At 44.0% G+C, this 25,150-nt stretch overlaps 1 protein-coding gene across 3 annotated transcripts in view; it reads left to right on the top strand.

Annotated features, from left to right (window-relative positions):
• Positions 1-25,150, top strand: part of LOC120025946 (phosphatidylinositol 3-kinase regulatory subunit alpha) — a 61,724-nt gene that overhangs the window by 11,679 nt on the left and 24,895 nt on the right. For all 3 annotated transcript variants that reach the window (XM_038970687.1, XM_038970689.1, XM_038970688.1), the window contains 5 exons: positions 16,723-16,815; positions 18,625-18,699; positions 21,797-21,928; positions 22,822-23,023; positions 23,417-23,499. In XM_038970687.1, the coding sequence (XP_038826615.1) occupies positions 16,723-16,815; positions 18,625-18,699; positions 21,797-21,928; positions 22,822-23,023; positions 23,417-23,499 (585 nt within the window). The remainder of the gene's footprint in view (positions 1-16,722; positions 16,816-18,624; positions 18,700-21,796; positions 21,929-22,821; positions 23,024-23,416; positions 23,500-25,150) is intronic.

Raw genomic sequence — 25,150 nt, 5'->3', positions numbered from 1 at the left:
TAGAAGATTGGACATTCGAACTACTGCCCAGTTTATTGCTAACTTGGTTAGCAGATGTGCGTCACAGATCTCTACGTATCCATCCTTCAATTAGGGCCTGTGGAAACCTGTTGCCTTGGAGTTGGAAAAAAGCAGAGGTGTTTTCAAGCCGCAGTAATTGCAGAGAACCTAACATTTACAAAATTAAGGGTCCACACGATTGTCACAATCATGTTTTTTTTTTGTCCCTCTTCTTTCATCATAGAGAATGGGTAAATTACATTTTGCTTTTTTTTTTATTTTTATGTTGCCTACCTGGCTGTATGCTTTTTGGTCACGCTGAATGGAACGATTGCATCCTGTGAAGTTTCCAATTATGATTTGTTAGGAAGTGATGATTGCTAAACGGTTTACTACAATGTTTACTAAACGTCAGATTGGTGTAGCCTACGCGCCAACGTTTGCAAGGGAGCCATTTCCTTGACAGTTTATTTCTTTACATTAAGCCCAAGCAAGTCAGTTGACATTTTTTCCTTTTTGTTTCGGTCCCAGCGTCAAACACTAGCTGAGAAAGGGGACTCGCATGGTGGGACTACAATGATATCTTTGATAATAAGTGGCAGTGCTCACATAGCCCCACTGAATGCTAACCAGGGCCGGAGGACAATGGGGCTTGGCTCCGGTCCAGTGCATTGTGGTGCTGCGCAGCACCTGGTACCAGCCCAGTGGTTGGACTGCTGGACAACCCCTCTTTGAAACTCCTCCTGGCCAGCATCGAGAAAATATTTAATTTTGCTGTAGGCACAATTATTATTTTTTTACCGTCATGCTATTTTCTACTGACTGATCCACGTTAAATAAATGGGCCAGATCTGAACTGGAAGCCTGTCTGTTTGCATTGGGTATATTTTTGGGGAGATTCTTTTTGGCCTGGCTAAGAAAATCTGTCATTCTGACCTTTTGTAATCTGTTTTTTTTGTTGATATTCCGCTAACAAAAGATGACGAGAGTCATCTTCGTGTTGTGGAAAAGCCTCAAGTCAACGCGATTGCATATCACACCTTTTGAAATGTCATTTTTTTGTCATGTTAAAAAAAAAAAATGTAAATGTATTTACCTATTATTAAACCAAAACAACCCGGGCTGTTTCAGGCAACACCGACACAATTCTATATGGTCACTCGAGGCTACAAGACTTTGTAAGTAGAAAGACATGCATCTTTAAAGATGCTGTGGCGTATATTCAGGCTCTCTGACTTAGTGTAGATCTGTCAGCTCACCTATACAACAGGCTCTGGTGGCCTGGTTTCCATTTCCTGTCCTTTGTGGTGCGATTGTGAAATTCTTTAGCTGGGGCTTGCAGGGTGAGCGAGGAGCCATATGTGAAGGGGACATGTGGTGAATGGGCATGACTGTGGTTGAGTGGCAGCGCTGAGCCCAGAGCAAGTGTTAATGTAGCACCAGGAGAAGAAAAGTCTCTGTCACGGGAAGGGGGAGAGAGTGCTTGAGGCTGGGAGGGAGAAGTGTGGGAGGGAAGGGGCTGGGGAACGGGATTGGTGAGCTGAGTGATCAGGGCTGCAGGCTGGCTGGCGAGAAAGGAGAGGGGCTGGGAAGCGTGGAGACTAACTAAGGCCTGTGGAGGCTAAGGGGCTGAGGAGGGCTCTGGGCTGGTTCGAGTCTTGTTGCTTCAGAGTGTGATTTATTGCCTGCCACTGAGGGATCTGGCAGATCCCCTCTTTCTTCCTTTCCTCCAGTGCTTCAGCTTTTTTCCTCTCACCTTCCTCTTTTTTTTAATGTTTTGATAATGTTCTTTGAGTCGGTCCCTGCTGAGAGGGTGGGAGGGAGGAGAGCGTAGGCTTGGAAAGGGGCCTCTGCTCTCACTGAGCCACAGGGGTTTACTTCAGAGCAGCAGATGTGGATAGAGGGAAAGAACGATTGAGGGCTGGGCCGGTCTTGGAGAAGCATTCCGGTTCATTCCAGCTCCCAGTCTTTTTAAAACACCAGCATGCTGCTGCTCCTTTCCTAGGCCTCTCAACTGAGTCATTTACCCAGCCAGCCAGCTTTTGAAAAGAGAACCTTCACTCTGGGCCTGAAAACCACTGAGAAGAAGGAAGCGTCACTTTCAGTTCACAACTTCCATTCACTTATTTTGTCTGGCTGGCTCGAACCAGGAAATCTTCCTACTAACTCCTCCCTTGTAGAACATTTTAAACAGTGTTTGATGTGATCCTGGTGTTGTGAGGCCATTTTATGCAGCTGAGGTTGTTTATTGTGTGACAAAACGGCGCACTAGAATGTCCCTCTGGTTTATAACCAGCCATACTTGTGTCTGAGTTTTCTTTGTCACCACCAGCCTAGTGGTGGGGACCAGCTGACAATAGTGCTGACTACTGTCGTCATTCAATTGGATAGCCCATTGATAACATAGCATATTCTAACCGCAATTCAATTGTGAAATCTCTCACATTCCAATTGCCTCCCACTGACAACGTTTGAATAATGTGCGATGGTTGATAGCTTGCCTATAGGTAAAAAAACAAACATCTTATGTGCTTTATTGCAGACGGTGTGGCCAAAGCCACATTTCTGCTTCGTGTGTATGCAGCTATTAGCACACCATAAATACCATAGTGTATATAGACAAACAAAATAAGAATAACTATTCAAACTATACAGGAGCTTCTCATGTAAATCATATCGCACGTAATGCTGAACACTTGATTTAATGAAACGATTCACAAATGTGTGGACATTTTTAAATGCCTTTTTTAATTTTCAACAACAAAGGCCTAATTCTTGCAGGGACATGTGGCTTTGGAGAGCCATTGCCCTGTACCATTCAGAGGGGGGTATGTCGTGTAGATGTGTCCCACACTACCTACGGTGGTTCGGAAATAAGAGATTGTAATCTACATCTGCCTCTTTACACTGCAAAAATATGTGTCATGGGGTGTGTGTCGTCAAACTAGTGTAGTGTAAAAACTAGTGTAGTGTAAAAACCGATTTATCGGTTGACCGACATTATCAGCTGATATTATCCTTTTACGGATCTATTTGTATCTCAACATTTAATCCACCGAAAGGACTGATAGAAAAAATGTGAAGAGAACACTTTGGGGGGGGGGGGGGGGGGGGGGCAGTTCTTCATAGAATTTTACAATTGTGCGCCGCTCTATGGGACTCCAAATCACGCCCGGATGTGATACAGCCTGGATTTGAACCAGGGACTGTAATGACGCCTCTTGCACAGAGATGCAGTGCCTTAGACAGCTGTGTGTGAGTGTTAACTATTTAACTGTACTAGAATGCTTAAGGTCGCTAAATTTTTTAATATTGGCTATCACTATCGATATCGGGTTTGTTTTGGCAAGGAAAATATCAGATATCAGTATCGGCCAAAAATGTAATATCGTTGCATCACTACTAAATACCAATACATTGAAAATGTGTCATGTCGTTGAGCTTAGGCTTCAGTGCCTATGCACATTTTTTGCTGGAATCAGTGCAGTTTATTCTCCTTTCGCTAGGGTAACATATTGTGGCGCACAATTGGCCGGGTTTTGCCAGGGTAGGCCATCGTTGTAAAATAAGAATTTGTTCTTAAACTGTTTTCTTCTATTAAAAAATTGTCCCTTTCTAGTGCTTCAAAGTGTTATGTGGTGCTTAAGTTAATGTTCTTTCCTCAAATGTAAGAAATCAGCTTTCTGATTGAAAGCATTTTTTTTTTTGCTATAATAATACAAATATTTGCAGATATTGGTTTTCTGCAAATATTTCCACTTTAAAAATTGGTATAGGATCCTAAAATTGGATATTGGTTGGCTCTAGGGTTAAGTTCTATGTTTATGATTCACACTGGCTTTTATCAGTCTCAACAGTTTCTCAGAATGTTCTTCGAAATGGTTGAAGTAAATTCTGCCAAACTGATTGTTCCCCAACAAGTCCCTACATAGGCACATAGGCTACGTGCTCCGTCTTGCTCAAGGAAATATTTGATGCCGTTATTGTCCCGGATTCTTATCGAAGTAGGCCTACAAGTTTGTCATTCTTTGGAGACAATTTCCCTCTCACGTTCAACTTAAAGGGAATGGTGGTAACCTAAATGCTCAGACACCGGTAGGATTGTCAAAGTACTTAGCACCCCTGAATAGATAGTGTCGGCAGTCAATCTCTTTTGTGTTCACACAGCAGACACCTTGGAAGTGGGAAGCCACTCAGCCTTGTTAAAATACTCCAAACCAGAAGGTGGCAGTAGTGTTTTTTTACAGTGCTAACAGACAGCTGTTTCATGGAAACGAGCTAATCCATTGTGACTTAATTCTAATGTAATTACTAGCAACAGTGCTGTTTGTGCCATCATTCTTTTAACAAACTTTGCATCTGCACTGTTCAAATAAATGTGTTTTTGCTAAATATTCAGTAGACATTGTTAAAAGTTGTCCTTGTGCATGGAGTTGTATGGTTTATTTAACTTTGCAATCATTGTTTTTTTGTTGACATTTCCAAGTGACAAATCGGAGTCTCAGAATCACTCTGTTACCGTGGATTTATGTCCAAACACCTTTTTTTGACATGCATGCTTATCAGATGTAAGTCACCTTATCTTTTCTCTAAGACTGCATTTTATCAGCCTATTTCTAAGCGCAAACTCATGCCTTTTCTTAGCTAGGATGCTGTGGTGGCTGTTTTGGAACTATGTAGTTGGTCATGCTTTTATACATGTGAATGTGCACGATGTGGACAGACAGTTTGCAACGTAGTAGTGCAGGAGGCTAAAGTGACAGTTTGTGACGCAGACAAAAAGGAAGAGCACGAGAGAATGAGAGGAGAGGGCGCTTTACTCTGAGAACTACGCCTGTACAGTATTAAAGTAGAGAGAATAGTTAGCATGTAGGAGAGGGAAGGGGGTTTTGTATCCAGCCGCTAAGAGTAAAACAGTAATAAAGTTAGCCCCATTTGTAGCTGTACCAAAGAGAAGCTCAGGAATAAGAGGGAGAGAATGAGGAGAGTGAATAAGTACACTCTGCCTGCATAGCTGGAGATTTAGATAATGTAGAAATCTTATTGTCGTGGACAAATTAGTGCTCGGCCAAAGAGCATTGCTGTATTGAGCTGTTTTTCTAAAGGAGAATTGTTGCCTCGTTCTACAAAGAATGCACACTTTCCCTTAAACCAGGCATGGAGTGGTTGGGGTGGTTGCTCCATGTTCAAATATGCCTTTATTATATGGAGCCTATGATAGATGGCCATACCCCCTCTAAAGTCAAAGACCCAACTAACTCACAATTCAAGTAGTTACAATGTACCCGCTGGAATAGTTTACTCTAATGTGGTGGGAACTCAATAGAGCTGAAGGCAGCTGTGGTATAGTCGGGGTGGTAATGGCGCTCCTTTGGTGGAGGGGGGCACACAGACTGCACTGATTTGTGGCGTTGTGATGAATCAGTAGAATTTCCAAATGCTGATTGCATTAACTTGGGGCACAATGCCGGCAGGACAAATGGATGCACGGTGAAAGGGAACTGAATGGTGACTGTTTCACACACACTGTGTTGGGTCATCTGTGCTGTAGTTGACTACTTTACACATTTGATTCCCCCGTTTTTATTTTGAAGATGTGGTATTTTGTTTATTCTAAATGTAGCCTTTATGTTGGTTTATGCTACTCATGTAGTAGGTCAGTATAATGACAAGTATTACAGTCGAAAAAGAATGTTAAAGTCACACCTATAGGGTTTTATATGATTATTCTGCATCTAGACTTTACACTCTTTGGGGTTTCCCCCTACATGCTAAGTGCATATCAGGCCATCAAATTAGAGCTGATCACATTCAAACACCAAAGCACAAACCGCACAGAACTTCATTTGAGGGCAACAATCAAACCTATCCACATTGTAATTTGATTTATCTTTTTAAAACCCCCAGCAAACTGCTCTTGGCCCGGCAGCATTCCAGTAAAAGGCCTGTTTTTATGGGCATGTGTGCATGAGAGCGCGCACATGTGAGTTTCATTACTTGATCGCCTCTAGAGACTGGAGTCTGAATTGGCAAATCTTATTACTGGAGGCGAAGCATGTCTGCGAGCAGGATTAGACAGCGGGAGAGCGAGAGAGGGGGGGGGGATAGAGGTGAAGGAAGGAAAGAGAAGATGTGAGATGTAAAATATGCCAAACATCAGTAAAAGGAATGGGTACCATGGTGAGAGCCAGCCTCACGTTGAGAGAGGGGGTGTGGAGTTCTATAATGATCCAAAGGAGACTTATTGCGCCCAGGCCCCTATGCTGATACCTCAGCCCATAATGCATACTGTGGCTGCCATTGACTGTGATTAGGTTGCACATTTTGGGGAATATTCAGAGGTGGAAACTTTCCGTGGGAAGTAACGGAAATATATGCAAATTAATATTAATACCATTTAAATGTAGATGTTTTTTGCATTGGATATAAACTCAGCAAAAAAAGAAACGTCCTCTCACTGTCAACTGCGTTTATTTTCAGCAAACTTAACGTGTAAATATTTGTATGAGCATAACAAAATTCAACAACTGAGACATAAACTGAACAAGTTCCACAGACGTGACTAACAGAAATTGAATAATGTGTCCCTGAACAAAGGGGGGTCAAAATCAAAGTAAGTCAGTATCTGGTGTGGCCACCAGCTGCATTAAGTACTGCAGTGCATCTCCTCATGGACTGCACCAGATTTGTCAGTTCTTGCTGTGAGATGTTACCCCACTCTTCCACCAAGGCACCTGCAAGTTTCCAGACATTTCTGGGGGGAATGGCATTGTCATGCTGGAGGGTCAGGATGAGCCTGCAGGAAGGGTACCACATGAGGGAGGAGGTTGTCTTCCCTGTAACGCACAGCATTGATATTGAGCTTGTTGCCATTGCAGGCAGTCTCATGATGCTGTGACATACCGCCCCAGACCATGACGGACCCTCCACTTCCAAATCGATCCCGCTCCAGAGTACAGGCCTCAGTGTAACGCTCATTCCTTCGATGATAAACGTGAATCCGACCATCACCCCTGGTGAGACAAAATCACGACTCGTCAGTGAAGAGCACTTTTTGACAGTCCTGTCTGGTCCAGCGACAGTGGGTTTGTGCCCATAGGTGACGTTGTTGCCTGTGATGTCTGGTGAGGACCTGCCTTACAACAGGTCTGCAAGCCCTCAGACCAGCCTCTCAGCCTATTGCAGACAGTCTGAGCACTGATGGAGGGATTGTGCGTTCCTGGTGAAACTCGGGCAGTTGTTGCCATCCTGTACCTGTCCCCCAGGTGTGATGATCGGATGTACCAATCCTGTGCAGGTGTTGTTACACGTGGTCTGCCGCTGCGAGGACAGTCAGCTGTCCCCTAGCGTTAAATCTGACCCCTAGCGTCAAGAACCCTTTAAAATGAAGATCTGTGAAGTTATTTGGATTTTTACAAATTATCTTGAAAGACATGGTCCTGAAAAAGGGCCGTTTCTTTTTTTTGCTGAGTTTATTTACCATATCATATGGAGACAGAAACATAAACCTTTTACCTTATCATAAGTAGACATAATTGCAAATTATTAAATCCTTCCAATAGATATAAAAAACAAAAACAATTTAGTTACGAATTTAACTTTTAAATGAGTTGACTCTTCACATGGGATGATTTCACTGAACAACAAAAGAAAGGGCATATTGAATGATCCCCAATGATCCATCACATCTCCCAAAAACGTTTTCAACATACATCTATCTGTAAAATGATAGTCTACAAACTAAAGCTTTGGTTGTCTTCCTCTCAGGCTTCCATGTCTTCTCCCTGGACCTCCTCAATGTCCATCAGACTCTGGGGCCTCAGCTTCACTGTCACTTTCCAACCTTGTTGAGGTCGGCTCGTTGTCAGGCTCAAAAAGCCTCAAATTTGCCTGGATGGCCACCAATTTTTCAACCCTTGTATTGGTCAGCCTGTTGCGTGCTTTGGTGTGTGTGTTCCCAAACAATGACCAGTTGCGCTCTGAGGTGGCTGATGTTGGTGGGATTTGGAGGATGAATGCGGCAACAGGGGAAAGAGCCTCAGATCCACAAAGTCCCTTCCACCAGGTGGATGATGAGATATGTTGGCACGACTGCCATATTGCATCTCCTTCCCAAAGCTCTTGCTTGGAAGTGTACTTCGCCAGACTGCCAAGAACCTTGCCTTCATCCAGGCCAAGTTGGCGAGACACGGTAGTGATGACACCATAGGTCTTGCTGATCTCTGCACCAGACAGGATGCTCTTTCCAGCATAGTTGGGGTCCAACATGTACGCTGCGGCGTGTATGGGCTTCAGGCAGAAGTCTTCACCCTTTTTGATGTATTTCAGAACTGCAGTTTCCTCTGCTTAGAGCAACAGTGAAGTGGGCAGGACAGTATGGATTTCTTCTCTTACATCTGCAAGCAGAGTCTGAACATCAGACAGGATGGCATTGTCTCCCTCAATCTGTGCAATGGCTACTGCTATAGGTTTCAGGAGTTTCAGGCTGCTTACCACTCTCCCACAATACATCATCCAGGAGGATCCTCTTGATGGGGCTGTCCATATCGGCAGACTGTGATATGGCCATTTCTTGGAGAGACTCCTTCCCCTCCAAGAGACTGTCAAACATGATCAAATCAAGTTTATTTTATATAGCCCTTCGTACATCAGCTAATATCTCGAAGTGCTGTACAGAAACCCAGCCTAAAACCCCAAACAGCAAGCAATGCAGGTGTAGAAGCATGGTGGCTAGGAAAAACTCCCTAGAAAGGCCAAAACCTAGGAAGAAACCTAGAGAGGAACCAGGCTATGAGGGGTGGCCAGTCCTCTTCTGGCTGTGCCGGGTGGAGATTATAACAGAACATGGCCAAGATGTTCAAAATGTTCATAAGTGACAAGCATGGTCAAATAATAATCATGAATAATTTTCAGTTGGCTTTTCATAGCCGATCATTAAGAGTTGAAAACAGCAGGTCTGGGACAGGTGGCGGTTCCATAACCGCAGGCAGAACAGTTGAAACTGGAATAGCAGCAAGGCCAGGTGGACTGGGGACAGCAAGGAGTCATCATGCCCGGTAGTCCTGACGTATGGTCCTAGGGCTCAGGTCCTCCGAGAGAGAGAAAGAAAGAGAGAATGAGAAAATTAGAGAGAGCATACTTAAATTCACACAGGACACTGGATAAGACAGGAGAAGTACTCCAGGTATAACCAACTGACCCTAGCCCCCCGACACATAAACTACTGCAGCATAAATACTGGAGGCTGAGACAGGAGGGGTCAGGAGACACTGTGGCCCCATCCGATGATACCCCCGGACAGGGCCAAACAGGAAGGATATAACCCCACCCACTTTGCCAAAGCACAGCCCCCGCACCACTAGAGGGATATCTTCAACCACCAACTTACAATCCTGAGACAAGGCCGAGTATAGCCCACAAAGATCTCCACCACAGCACAAACCAAGGGGGGGCGCCAACCCAGACAGGAAGATCACGTCAGTAACTCAACCCACTCAAGTGACGCACCCCTCCCACTCAAGTGACGCACCCCTCATGTCTCCACATGATGACAGCTGGGCAGCTTCAATGTGGTGCTCTTATTCTTCTCACTTTGCTTGGTGAGGTAGATTGCATCTATAACTTGATGACCCTTCACATACCTAACCATTTCCATGGCTCTCTTGTAGAGTGTATCCATTGTTTTCAGTGACATGATGTCCTTGAGGAGCAGATTCAATGTATGAGCAGCACAGCCAATGGGTGTGATGTGAGGGTAGGACTCCCGTACTTTAGACCAAGCAGCCTTCATGTTCATGCAGAATTGTCTGTCAGCAGTGCAAATACCTTCTGTGGTCCAAGGTCATTGATTGCCTTCAGCTCATCTGCAATGTAGAGACCGGTGTGTCCCTTATGTCTGTGCTCTTGTAGAATACTGGTTGAGTGGTGGAGATGATGTAGTTTATTATTCCTTGCTCACGAACATTCAACCAACCACCAGAGATGATTGCAATATAGTCTGCTTTCTCTATGATTTGCTTGACCTTCACTTGAACTCTGCATCCAGCAAATGAGTAGATAAAGCATGTCTGGTTGGAGGGGTGTATGCTGGGCGAAGAACATTCAGAAATCTCTTCCAATACACATTGCCTGTGAGCATCAGAGGTGAACCAGTTGCATACACAGCTCGAGCAAGACATTCATCAGCATTTCTCTGACTACGTTCCTCTGACTACTTATGATTCCAGGAGAACCATGAGCTATTGATATCGATAAGGTGTCTGATTCATAATTTTCACCTCGAGTAGAAGTAGAGGGACTTTTGTCAGAGGTTGCTTGTTGTGAGCGCTGAGGGAACTTTTTATGCACTTGGCCAGATTATTCTGCATCTTTGTTGCATTCTTCACATATGATTTGGCATGGTATTTGCAAATTTACATGACTTTTCCTTCTACATTAGCTGCAGTGAAATGTCTCCACACATCAGATAGTGCCCGTGGCATTTTCCTGTAGAGATTAGAAAAAAATGAGTTAAAAACCCTAAATACAATTCCATGTATGTACAACTCTTTGTAAGATAAATGTTTTAAAATGAAATATGTATGGAAATAGGTGAATTAACACTCCTCAGTTAGCAGGCTCAAGCAAGCTAAAACCCACATGGTAACAAAAACTAACTAGCAGAAATTGTTAGAAATGATTGGTTAGAAATTAAATCCTTGGCTCAGACAGTGTAGTAGTGTGGGCTCAATAGCATCTCATTAGTGTGCAAGATCTTGAGAATCAGCTGTACATGGGATGGAAGAGTGCACAAAGGTAGATGACGTTTGGTTCTTATATCTTATAATGGGAATGCTTTGGACTTTATTGATTGAATCAATTGATGTAGGCCTAAAACAAACAGGTTTTCTTTTTGTTTTTGTTCAAATATAGGCCTGGATGGCAATGGTTGTCATCATTATTTGTCTAATTTCTTGGTGGAATCTGTAATTGTGAGTCTTGAAATTGTACATTATGATACTGGTTTATTATAGACCTTCAGTTGAACCAAATATTTTGCACAAAGCACCAATAAATTATTATTTTTTTATTTTATTTTTTCCCCGCCAGTGTAGCAACAGGCTATTCATTGGTTCTCAGTGAGGTCCATGTGTTGCTATTTTCTCTCTGCAGGGGGAGACGTAGTCTCACTTTTCTCATGCCTGCAGCCCCATTTCATGTGTCCAAACTCAAGGCTACTCCATGTTATATAGCCTATTTCACATGCTGGTATAGTAGTAAAAAGCCACACTGACCTGGCCATTTCACCCAATAGCTTTCTAATACTCTTCTGACAGATAATTGAGAGAAATAAATATTGTTTCAACAAAGCATCAACTGCTGAGGACAGATTCTTTTTTTATACCCAGTTGCCCCTTGAAGTACATGGACTCAAGTCACACATCTAACACTATGGCTGCTCTAATGGTCATCAGTTTTCAGTCACACTTTTTCCACAGAACCTCCTCCTCAGAAGAAAATAAATACTAGAACCTCTGAAAATGCTGGTTACATGACCGGGACCTTACATTTAACAGAGGTGTGCACTATCTTTAGTCCGTCGTTGGTGTTCCATGCCCTGGCCTGGCCACAGCCATTACTGGAGTTTACAGGTACCGTTTGAACTGGGGAGAGAGTGTTCCCCTGTAGCCAACACCGCCGACGCCTGCCGCACCAGTGGCAGCTGCGTTGACTTCCTCAACCTGTGGTTGACTGACTGGCTAACTGAGCTGATGCCTTCTGGGATATTATGAGGAATCCTGCTAAACACGTGGGCTTGTGGAGACTTGTTCAATAGGCTCCTCAATAGTTTCTTTGGTAGGCTATTCCCGAATGGGGGGGGAAAAGCTATTTAGCAATAGGCAGCTACTCTTAAACATTCACATTTTCTTGCAGTGTCTTTAAATAAAATCCTTTTTGCTTTGAGAAATTGTCTCAAGCCTGGGTGAAGGGTTCTGCTATGTGCACAAGCATTCTAATAATGCAGGCATAGAAAAATGTTCTAGTTTTTGAACTGTGGGAGAGACAGCGCTGAAAGCTGCAGAAGGACTAACCATACCTGTATGTTTGCATTCCTTGTTAGCTCTCTGCAGAGCAAAGGAGCGAAAGCAAGTTAAATAGATAAACCAGTTTATTATCTGGTTGCCCCTCTCTCTCTCGCTCCTCGCCCCTCGCTCTCGCTCCTCGCCCCTCGCTCTCGCTCCTCGCCCCTCGCTCTCGCTCCTCGCCCCTCGCTCTCTCTCCTCGCCCCTCGCCCCTCTCTTGCTGCCCCTCTCTTGCTGCCCCTCTCTTGCTGCCCCTCTCTTGCTGCCCCTCTCTTGCTGCCCCGCTCGCTCGCTCTCTCGCGCCGCCCCGCTCGCTCGCTCTCTCGCGCCGCCCCGCTCGCTCGCTCCGCCCCACTCACTCGCTCTCTCGCGCGCTCTCTCTCGGCCGCCTCGCTCGCCGCCCCTCGCTCTCTCTCGCTCGCTGCACCTCTGCCTTCTGCTCTGTTTCTTGTTCTCGTGGCAGTGCCTCATGGAAATCACCAACTGATCGGCCTGAACATTTCTGTCATTTTCTGTGTCACTCGACACCGGCCCGTCGGCATTGGAACTATCAGGTTGCGCAGATGGTACTGAGAAACAACTTTATCTTCCCCCTCCCCGTGTCACTCACAGGGCTGCTATGGATAGAGTAAATAAACACAGTCCCAGATACAGGACACTTTGAATAGTACTGCGGTTTGAGGGAATGTCCACCAACCGATTTTAAAAATAAAATTAAAAATAAAAATAAATTGTTACTTGGAGTCATAGTATCTATCTATATTATATCGTAGAAAATCATTTTGTGAAAGCTGATATAGGTCTACTCAAAACTATGATACTAAAATCAGTGTGTGTCTGTACAGATGAGCACACAGAGGTAGCATTTCACTTTTAAGAACACAAGGTATCTTACTATAGTTATCACAATGGTAAATGCAGTCTTATCTATAATCTAGGAATGCTAGAATATGATTGTAGATAAGTTTAAAAAAAATAGAACATGATGATTGTATCTAGGCCTGGCTAGGCTTGTTATTCTGCATATTTACTTTTAGCAGCACTGAGGCCAGGTGTAAATTTAGCCCCAGGTTGTGAAGTGATTTTCCCAGAAGCGGGAGGCCGATGCAGGCAGGGCTTTGGCAGTAGAGGGACAGCAGTGTAGGATGTCTGTCTGGGTAGGAAGGTTACACTTCCAAGTCATGCAGAGGTGGCACTGGATGCCTAGCTCTCTATTTGGGGAAACGTTGGTGTTCCAGTACCTCAAAGTTCACTGCTTCTGAGAAAACGACTCGCTTTCTGGTCCGTGTGGTGGGTCCACACTGTGTCTTCCAGATGACGGTTGTCTCTTTTAGAGGTCGACCGATTATGATTTTTCAACGCCGATACCAATTATTGGAGGACCAAAAAAAGCCGATACCAATTAATCGGCCAATTTTTTAATTTTTTTAATTTAATTTATTTGTAATGACAATTACAACAACTGAATGAACACTTAACTTAATATCAATAAAATCAATTTAGCCTCAAATAAATAATGAAAACTGTTCAATTTTGTTTAAATGATGCAAGTACAAAGTGTTGGAGAAGAAAGTAAACGTGCAATATGTGCCATGTAAAAAAGCTAACGTTTAAGTTCCTTGCTCAGAACATATGAAAGCTGGTGGTTCCTTTTAACATGAGTCTTAAATATTCCCAGGTAAGAAGTTTTAGGTTGTAGTTATTATAGGAATTATAGGACTATTTCTCTCTATACGATTTGTATTTCATATACCTTTGACTATTGGATGTTCTTATAGGCACTTTAATATAGCCAGTGTAACAGTATAGCTTCCGTCCCTCTCCTCGCTCCTACCTCTGCTCGAACCAGGAACACATCGACAACAGCCACCCTCGAAGCAGCGTTACCCATGCAGAGCAAGGGGAACAACTACTCCAAGTCTCAGAGCGAGTGACGTCACCGATTGAAACGCTATTAGTGCGCACCCCGCTAACTAGCTAGCCATTTCACATCGGTTACACCAGCCTAATCTCGGGAGTTGAAGTCATAAACAGCGCTTGAAGCATTCCGAAGAGCTGCTGGCAAACACGCGAAAGTATTGTTTGAATGAATGCTTTCGAGCCTGCTGGTGCCTACCACCGCTCAGTCAGACTGCTCTATCAAATCATAGATTTAATTATAACATAACATACAGAAATACGAGCCTTTGGTCATTAAAATGGTCAAATCCGGAAACTATCATTTCGAAAACAAAACTTTTCTTCTTTCAGTGAAATACGGAACCGTTCCGTATTTTATCTAACGGATGGCATCCCTAAGTCTAAATATTGCTGTTATATTGTACAACCGTCAATGTTATGTCATAATTATTTACAATTCTGGCAAATTAATTACGGCCTTTGTTAGGAATAAATGGACTTCACACAGTTTGCAATGAGCCAGGTTGCCCAAACTGCTGCATATACCCTGACTGCTTGCACGGAACGCAAGAGAAGTGACACAATTTCCCTAGTTATAAGAAATGAATGTTAGCAGGCAATATTAACTAAATACAGTGGGGAGAACAAGTATTTGATACACTGACGATTTTGCAGGTTTTCCTAATTACAAAGCATGTAGAGGTCTGTAATTTTTTATCATAGGTACACTTCAACTGTGAGAGACGGAATCTAAAACAAAAATCCAGAAAATCACATTGTATGATTTTTAAGTAATTAGCATTTTATTGCATGACATAAGTAAGTAGGAAACACTGCCGATTTTGCAGGTTATCAAATACTTGTTCTCCCCACTGTATGCAGGTTTAAAAATATATACTTGTGTATTGATTTTAAAGAAAGGCATTGATGTTTATGGTTAGGTGCATTGGTGCAACGACAGTGCTTTTTTTTGCAAATGCGCTTGTTAAATCATCACCCGTTTGTCCAAAGTAGGCTGTGATTCAATGAGAAATTAACGGGCACCGCATCGATTATATGCAACACAGGACACGCTAGATAAACTTGTAATATCATCAACCATGTGTAGTTAACTAGTGATTATGTTAAGATTGATTGTTTTTTATAAGATAAGTTTAATGCTAGCTAGCAACTTACCTTGGCTTCTTGCTGCCCTCGCGTAACAGGTAGTCAGCCTGCCACACAGGCTCCTCATGGAGTGCAATGTAAGGCAGGTGGTTTGAGCGTTGGACTAGTAACCGGAAGGTTGCAAAAACGAATCCCCAAGCTGACAAGGTAAAAATCTGTCGTTCTGCCTCTGAACAAGGCAGTTAACCCACCGTTCCTAGGCTATCATTGAAAATAAGAATGTGTTCTTAACTGACTTGCCTAGTTTAAATAAAGGTGTAAAAAAAAAAAAAGACAGATTACCGATTGCCCTAATTAATCGGCCATTCCGATTAATCGGTCGACCTCTAGTCTCTTTAGCCTACACAGGGTTTAGCGTGTCTAGTGGCTGAAGGTCTTTCTCCCTGCTAATCCAGTTGGTTCACATACAACCGGACAGCGTTATCCACAGCGTTCGGTGCGCTAACGAGGACGTAGCGTTAAAATATGTCAGATCATTATTTAGGCAAGTAAGCAGCCTAACGGGGGAGAGAACGTTTCCAGGCTAATGACCGGTGTGTATGCGTAGATGGCTACTCTAGATGCCCGGTTTCGTGCCCGTTTTACTAAAAAGGGTAGAGCAATAATTGACATTTGTTTGTTAAAAACAATAGGATAAATACACATGTAGGCAATGCCACTACATTGCCTTAATATTGGAACCCTTTGAAATCTTCTGAGATGGATTTATTTATTTTAGATGCTCTCCATCTCTTAATTAGTGAAATAAAGGGAAACCGTGAAAGGGGCTCCATTCATGGTCGTCTGCGTTTGAAACTGCAGACTGAAATCCTCAAACAGTTGGGCCTTTCAGAAAGGTGCTCTTTCAAAATAACCTTTTTGCAAATCCAAATAAAATCGGTGCCAGCCCACAGACCCTTTCATGTCCACACCTGGATGCTAAGATCTAATGAAAAAAGTGGGGTGGGGGGGGCAAAGCCTCAGACCTGGCTTGCCTTATGCATATCACATGGTGTTTGCTTAGCCCCTTGGTTCACCCCAACGCTACCTTCATGGTATCCTACTGCTCGGCACCTCTCCAACCTGAATCGTTCGGTTTTGCACAGTTGCCTTTTTGTCTCTCCATCGGCCCTTTGGTCTGGTGTCTGCAATACCTTTTTGAAGTAGCGCTGCTGTCCCAAATCTCCCTTCCTGACCATTTTTAAAAGGCACACCATGTGAATGCAGTGCAACGTGGGATTGATATATTAATAGGCTGCCTTAATAGGCTGCCTGAGGGCGAGGGGTGTGGGTGGAGACCATCATGGTGGTGGGATTGAAGTGGAGGCCCAAAATTGACCCCTTTGTGTCGTGTTAGAGAGGGTTGGAGGAATTGACTCCGTTACCTATGACCATCCAGGGCTTGGTTAAACCAGGGTCGGGCATTTTTCAATTAATGTACTGCATTTCAATGCACTTCCTGAAATGTTGAAATAAAATTAACCCTCAACAACTTATCCCCTTTCCTCTCTCACTCTTTGTTAGCCTCCATAATTGTTATCGATTGAATCCTAAAACTACCTTTTTTTAAGTGAAAATGACTGAACCGCTATTCCTCTCTTCTCTCGTTTTCCAGGCTCCACCCTCCTGGACCTGACAGAGCAGTTTGCCCTCCCAGAGACGGCTCCTCCCATGCTGGCCAGGCTGCTGGAGGCCATCGAGAAGAAAGGTGCACTGGCCTGTACACAATGGACTAGCACACACCCACACTGGTCATCTAAACATTTCCTAGATTTACATTCTAGAAGATCCACCCCTCGTGTATCAACAACATGGTTTCAGTTACTTATGTAATTATTTATTTAACCTTTATTTTGACAAGAAGTCATGCTGAGATAAGGTCTATTTGGTCTGAAGAGCCCTGTAATTACAATAATATTCCAAAATCTATACACTATGAAAAGCAGAACAGTGATACAAAACACAATCATAGAAAACAAAACACATTCTTCAATAAAAAAAGTCATTAATCAGCCGTCTGAATTGCCCTAGAGTAGGGCTTTCCAACCCTGTTCCTGGAGAGCTACCATGCCAGTAGATTTTTGCTCCAACCCTATTAATCTAGCGCTCCTGATTCTCACACTTAGCTGGTTGATAAGATGAATCACGTTAGTTACAACTGGGGTTGGAGCGAAAACCTAAAGGGTAGCTCTCCAGAGGCATCATAATATCCAATTTGAGTGAGTTCGGGAGGATATTCCACAAGTGAGGTGCAAAGAAACTAAAAGCAGGTTTACCTAACTCAGTGGAGATTGAAGGGATTTTCAGTTAGCCATCCCTGAGACTAGGTCTGGTAGCTTGTAGTGCGCTTTATTCCTTGAATGTTTTTATACTTAAATAAATCGGAAGGCCTTTTATAGTGATTTTATGACTGTCTAGGAATTTAACTTCTCTGGGATATGTGGGACGCTAACGTCCCACTTGGCCAAAAGCCAGTAAAAATGCAGAGCGCCAAATTAAAATAAATTACTATAAAAATCTAACTTTCATGAAGTCACACAAAAAAGATACCAAATTAAAGCTACACTTGTTGTGAATCCAGCCAACATGTCAGAATTCAAATAGGTTTTTCGGCAAAACCAAACGATGCTATTATGAGGATAGCAACAGAGTAAACAGAGAGAAGCATATTTCAACCCTGCAGGTGCAACACAAAACGCAGAAATAAAAATATAATTTATGCCTTTGACGAGCTTCTGTTGTTGGCACTCCAATATGTCCCATAAACATCATAAATGGTCCTTTTGTTCGATTAATTCCGTCGATATATATCCAAAATGTCCATTTATTTGGAAAAATATATCCAGAAAAACACCGGTTTCAACTTGTGCAACGTTACTACAAAATATCTTAAAAGTTACCTGTAAACTTTGCCAAAACATTTCAAACTACTTTTGTAATACAACTTTAGGTATTTTTTAATGTAAATAATGATAAAATTGAAGATGGGATGATCTGTGTTCAATACAGGATTTAAACAAACTGTAGCTAGCTTTCTGGTCACGCGCCTCTAACAAACAGTACACTTTAAGTGACCCTCGTTCTGGAAGGCCGTACTTCTTCATTACACAAAGGAAAAAATCTCAACCAATTTCTAAAGACTGCTGACATCTAGAGGAAGCGGTAGGAACTGCAAGAAGGTCAATTAGAAATCTGGATTCCCAATGAAAATCCATTGAAAAGAGTGACCTCAAAAAAAGAAAAATAGAAATCTGAATGGTTTGTCCTCAGGGTTTCGCCTGCTAAATAAGTTCTGTTATACTCACAGACATGATTCAAACAGTTTTAGAAACTTCAGAGTGTTTTCTATCCAAATCTACTAATACTATGCATATCTTATCTTCTGGGGATGAGTAGCTGGCAGTTGAATTTGGGTATGCTTTTCATCCAAACGTGAAAATGCTGCCCCCTATCCTAGAGAAGTTAAGTAGTTGCATCTAAGCTAGTGGCTTATCATGTGCTGCTTGATTCTGTGTAGGTCTGGACAACCCAACACTGTACAGGACCTTCACAGCCGATGGTGGACTGGATGTTAGACAGTGCTTTGACACTGGTGAGCAGAGTTCATGTTTATCACTTACAGTGCATTCACAAAGTATTCAGACCCCTCGACTTTTTCCACATTTTGTTAAGTTATAGCCTTATTCGAAAATGTATTAAATTGTTTTTTTCCTCTTCAATCTACACACATACCTCAATGACAAAGCAAAAACAGTTTAGAAATAGCACATTTAATTAAGTATTTAGACCCTTTACTCATTACTTTGTTGAAGCTCCTTTGGCAGCGATTACAGCCTCGAGTCTTCTTGGGTATGACGCTCCAAGCTTGGCACACGTGTATTGGGGATTTTCTCCCATTCTTCTCTGCAGATCCTCTCAAGGTCTGTCAGGCTGGATGGGGAGTGTCGCTGCACAGCTATTTTCATGTCTCTCCAGAGATGTTTGATCGGGCTCTGGCTGGGCCGCTCAAGGACATTCAGATACTTGTCCCGAAGCCACTCATGCGTTGTCTTGGCTGTGTGCTTAGGGTCGCTGTCCTGTTGGAAGGTGAACCTTCGCCCCAGTCTAAGGTCCTGAGCGCTCTAGCGCAGGTTTTCATCAAGGATCTCTGTACTTAGCACCATTCATTTCCCCCTTGTTCCTGACTAGTCTCCCAGTCCCTGCCGCTGAAAAACATCCCCACTGCATGATGCTGCCACCACGATGTTTCACCGTAGGGATGGTATTGGCCAGGTGTTGAGCGGACACATTCAGGTCAAAGAGTTCAATCTTGGTTTCATCATACCAGAGAATCTTGTTTCTCATGGTCTGGGAGTCCTTTGTGTCCCTTTTGGCAAACTCCAAGTGGGCTGTCATGTGCCTTTTTAGTGGGGAGTAGCTTCCGTCTGGCCACTCTACCATAAAGGCCTGATTGGTGGAGTGCTGCAGAGATGGTTGTCCTACTGGAAGGTTCCCCGATCTCCACAGAGGAACTCTAGAGCTCTGTCAGTGACCATCGGGTTCTTGGTCAAGGTCTTAGAAGAGTCTTGGTGGTTCATAACCTCTTCCATTTAAGAATGATGGAGGCCACTGTGTTCTTGGGGACCTTTAATGCTGCAGAAATGTTTTGGTACCCTCCCCCAGATCTGTCTCTCGACACAATCCTGTCTCGGAGCTCTATGGACAATTCCTTCAACCTCATGGCTTGGTGTTTGATCTGACATGCACTGTCAACTGTGCAAACTTTTATATAAACAAGTGTGTGCCTTTCCAAATCATGTCCAATCAATTGAATTTACCACAGGTGGACTCCAAGTTGTAGAAACATCTCAAGGATGATCAATGGAAACAGGATTCACCTGAGCTCAATTTCGAGTCGCATAGCAAAGGGTCTGAATAATTATATAAATAAGGTATATACACTGCTCAAAAAAATAAAGGGAACACTTAAACAACACAATGTAACTCCAAGTCAATCACACTTCTATGAAATCAAACTGTCCACTTAGGAAGCAACACTGATTGACAATAAATTTCACATGCTGTTGTGCAAATGGAATAGACAAAAGGTGGAAATTATAGGCAATTAGCAAGACACCCCCAAAAAAGGAGTGATTCTGCAGGTGGTGACCACAGACCACTTCTCAGTTCCTATGCTTCCTGGCTGATGTTTTGGTCACTTTTGAATGCTGGCGGTGCTCTCACTCGTGGTAGCATGAGACGGAGTCTACAACCCACACAAGTGGCTCAGGTAGTGCAGTTCATCCAGTATGGCACATCAATGCGAGCTGTGGCAAAAAGGTTTGCTGTGTGTGTCAGCGTAGTGTCCAGAGCATGGAGGCGCTACCAGGAGTCAGGCCAGTACATCAGGAGACGTGGAGGAGGCCGTAGGAGGGCAACAACCCAGCAGCAGGACCGCTACCTCCGCCTTTGTGCCAGGAGGTGCACTGCCAGAGCCCTGCAAAATGACCTCCAGCAGGCCACAAATGTGCATGTGTCAGCATATGGTCTCACAAGGGGTCTGAGGATCTCATCTCGGTACCTAATGGCAGTCAGGTTACCTCTGGCGAGCACATGGAGGGCTGTGCGGCCCCACAAAGAAATGCCACCCCACACCATGACTGACCCACCGCCAAACCGGTCATGCTGGAGGATGTTGCAAGCAGCAGAACGTTCTCCACGGCGTCTCCAGACTCTGTCACGTCTGTCACATGTGCTCATGTGCTCAGTGTGAACCTGCTTTCATCTGTGAAGAGCACAGGGTGCCAGTGGCGAATTTGCCAATCTTGGTGTTCTCTGGCAAATGCCAAACGTCCTGCACGGTGCTGGGCTGTAAGCACAACCCCCACCTGTGGACGTCGGGCCCTCATACCACCCTCATGGAGTCTGTTTCTGACCGTTTGAGCAGACACATGCACATTTGTGGCCTGCTGGAGGTCATTTTGCAGGGCTCTGGCAGTGCACCTCCTGGCACAAAGGCGGAGGTAGCGGTCCTGCTGCTGGGTTGTTGCCCTCCTACGGCCTCCTCCACGTCTCCTGATGTACTGGCCTGACTCCTGGTAGCGCCTCCATGCTCTGGACACTACGCTGACACACACAGCAAACCTTTTTGCCACAGCTCGCATTGATGTGCCATACTGGATGAACTGCACTACCTGAGCCACTTGTGTGGGTTGTAGACTCCGTCTCATGCTACCACGAGTGAGAGCACCGCCAGCATTCAAAAGTGACCAAAACATCAGCCAGGAAGCATAGGAACTGAGAAGTGGTCTGTGGTCACCACCTGCAGAATCACTCCTTTTTTGGGGGTGTCTTGCTAATTGCCTATAATTTCCACCTTTTGTCTATTCCATTTGCACAACAGCATGTGAAATTTATTGTCAATCAGTGTTGCTTCCTAATTGGACAGTTTGATTTCACAGAAGTGTGATTGACTTGGAGTTACGTGGTGTGTTTTAAGTGTTCCCTTTATTCTTTTGAGCAGTGTATTTTTTGCAAACATTACTAAACCTGTCATTATGGGTTCCACAAAATGTGGAAAAGTCAAGAGGTCTGAATACTTTTCGAATGCACTGTATATCCACCCAAATTCAATGTTATTTGACTTTGTGTGCAATTCTTTGGGGGAAAAACTGTTTGACTTTGATCTAATGGTGTGTGGTTCTATTCAGATCCTCCGTCAGCAGACCTGGACCAGATGGACCTGCAGATGCTGTGTGACGGTCTACGTCGGTACCTGCAGGATCTTCCCCAGCCTGTCATCCCACCGGCCATCTACACTCAGCTGGTCCACACCGCCCAAGGTACTCTTACACACACTGTGACTGTAACACTGCCATACAATCATCAGTCTACACCACATGATGTAATCACATAACCAATATTCTATAGCACCTACTGTTTCCTTCCTGTCAATGTTCTACTAGAAAATGGGTCATGTCCAAATCAGCATGTCGGTTAGAGGTTGCTGTTCATTCAATTTGTTTGTTGCTCTCAGCAATCACTTTCAGTGGAACGTGCCTCAACCCAAAGGTACGGTGTCTAGTTAATTATTGGCCTACAGCAGCAGTCCTAACCTAATCTACCACTGGCCGGGCTGCTGAACACTCTGTACCTTGGAGAGGGAACCCACAGTACCTAGAGCTAGTGTCAATATCCACACACACACACACACACACACACACACACACACACACACAGTCACAGCAGGCTTTCTTTATCTCTGTCTTATGTTCTTCAGTGCTATCTCAGAGTAATCTTTTTGTCACATGGCCAGAAACAGGATCTCTGTTGTTAATAGCAACTTACACAAGTTTATCTCAGTGCTAGCCAATCACCTGCAAGTGTACCTTGCGCTCCACTCATTGTTGAGCACACACAATCTCAATGCGGTTGTCTAACCCGATTACTGAGCACAGGGCTCCTTTTTCTGCCACCCCATTGGTCGAAGGGAAGTCTGCTAGCACCACTAGCTTTAACTGCAGGAGCTTTTTGAAGGGTTTTGTTAGTGCGTAGCCTGCAGCGTACCTGGCACACATTCAAAGTCATACATGTGTGGCAATGCATTGTGTATATCTCCCTCTGTGATCTCTATCAATGAATTTGTGCGTAACCTGCGTAAGTGTTAGCACATAGAAACATGTGTATGTATGACATACCTCCCTCTCTGACACCCGTGTGTGTGTTGGTCCCACAGAGGTGCAGAGCCCCAAGGAGTGTGCCCAGCTGCTGCGTCGCATCGCCAGCACGCCCAGCCTGCCAGCCCAGTACTGGCTCACCTTCCACTGCCTGCTGCGCCACTGGTCCCGGGTGTGCCACAACGCGCCCAAGAACCTGCTCAGCTCCCACGCCCTGGGCGAGATCTTCAGCCCCATGCTCTTCAGACAGCAGGCTGCCAGGTGGGTGGAGGAGAGAGAGGGACTGGCCCTCACAGACAGGTGTGCACAGACAGCCAGACACTTTTTATATACTCAAGGAAACACACTCTCAGGCAAGCAGCCTACACTCACACTCACTGACACACACACACACACACACACACACACACACACACACACACACTCTCACTGACACACACATTTGCGGTGAAAGGATTTAGGTTGGGAAGCTTTTCTATTTGCCAGCTGTGCTGTTGCAATTAAAGCAGCCATGCTTGAAGTCCCATCAGTTAGAGAGTGATTAAGATGGAGCAAGATCATGCACACATTAATCACAACAGCAGGGCTAGTCAGCTGGCCTGAGAATTGCTGACTCTATTTGACTTTTTTCTTATTTTTTCACTCTTTCATCAGCTGCGAGCCCAGCCCGGATGCTCACATCAAGATCATTGAGACCCTTGTGACTAGCGAATGGACAGAAGCACAGGCGGCTCCAGGTAAGAAACACACATTGTCCTTTTCTATTATTCGTCATCTGTTAAAGTTCTGGTTGGGGGTGTATGCAGAGATACAGAACAACTATATTTAAAGCCATATGAATGCCCATCTCTTCCTCTGTGAAATTATTTACACTCACATACTGTACTTTGTTATTGAGGGGCATTGAGAGAATGGCCTAAGTGCATATATTAAGACTGCAGTGGCGCTAAGCCCATGGTAGTTACTGACTGACTGAGTGCGGGAGCCGAGGCGAACAGCAGGGAACCTGGGCTGTTCTTAGCCCGTAGAGCCACACGGGGACTTGCACTCTAGCAGTAGCACAGAGCACATGATGTACTGGCTGCACTGCATGGGGAAAAGCCTCCATTGTGGGGCAAAAGCTGCCCCATCGCATACCTGGCTGGCTCCGTTTATTACAGCTTTAGTTAAGGTTTTCTGCACTTGTTTAAAAGGCTTTATTGTTATATGCCGGTCAATGTTTGCAAATTGGCTGCAATTAGCCTGTCTTCATTTATAAACTGGGTAGTTTGGATCCTGGATGCTGATTGGCTAAAACACCATTCCACCCGTCTGTATATCGACAATATCATGGGTATGACACAAAAATCCACGTTTACTGTTCTATTTGAAGTATCACTACACTATTTTTGATATACCACAGCAAATGACAAAAGAAAAGCAATAAGGGTTTTATTAAACACATTATTTCTCCTTGCTTCTAGCCTAGAATTTGGCTTGCATAACAACAAGAACAACCCTTAGTCGTGTTATATTGGCCATATACCACCCCCTCTGGCCTTATTGCTTAAATATCAGCCTTTTAATTTAGAATAGCTGAATTTTTTTACTCACATTTATAACGCAATCTTTAATACCAGAATCTTGGCTTGGCTGTGTTTGTGTCACACATCTTTCATTGTGACTTGGCGATGGAACCTGCAGAGCATTCTTCTGGGATGGGGAGGAACTAGCTTGACTCATCAAAACAGTTATGCAAATTGCAGCATATAGCTTAGGCTGCAGGAGTTTATTGTTAACCCATGGTAGTCTCAATGATGGGGTCTAAAATGGTATTGTGTAAAAATGGGTTGTTCATTTTTGGTTTGTAGCCCAGGATAGAGCCTCCTTCCTCTCGAGCAGGAAATCAGTGGCGTGTTGATCAAAGTGAAAGTAGTTGAGGTTACAGGGCTCTAGGTGAATTCCATCCTACATGTGCAGTGAAGTAGGCTACCCTTGATTAATTATGTTAGACCTTTTACCGTGGCCAGAAATGCACAAACTGAATTTTGAACATTTGATAAATTCAGGCCATGAAGGAATAATACCCTATATTGTATAAAAAAGAAAAAGCAATAGAATGTGCTTTTTATTTTTCATCTAACCAGTAAAGTGGCCTAGCGTTCTCTAGACTCCAGCAGGCCATGGTGTTGGACTGCAGACCGTTTGCTTGGCACAGTTGGGTTTTTACAGTCGCTAGTTAAAACTGCTTTTGGTGGGCAGGCCCAGTGCCTGGCTGTGACTGTTGAAACGTTTTATTACCTGTTTGGGACTATTTATAACGTCCCCCTCGCATGGGCCGCTGTTCGGAGTTCGCACCTGCAGGAGCAATGGGCCGACGGGGATGGAGGTAGACTGACGGGGGAGGCT

The sequence above is a fragment of the Salvelinus namaycush genome, chromosome 31 (genome assembly GCF_016432855.1).
Source record: "Salvelinus namaycush isolate Seneca chromosome 31, SaNama_1.0, whole genome shotgun sequence".
Lineage (NCBI taxonomy): Eukaryota > Metazoa > Chordata > Actinopteri > Salmoniformes > Salmonidae > Salvelinus > Salvelinus namaycush.
This window is presented reverse-complemented; position numbering and strand designations above follow the sequence as displayed.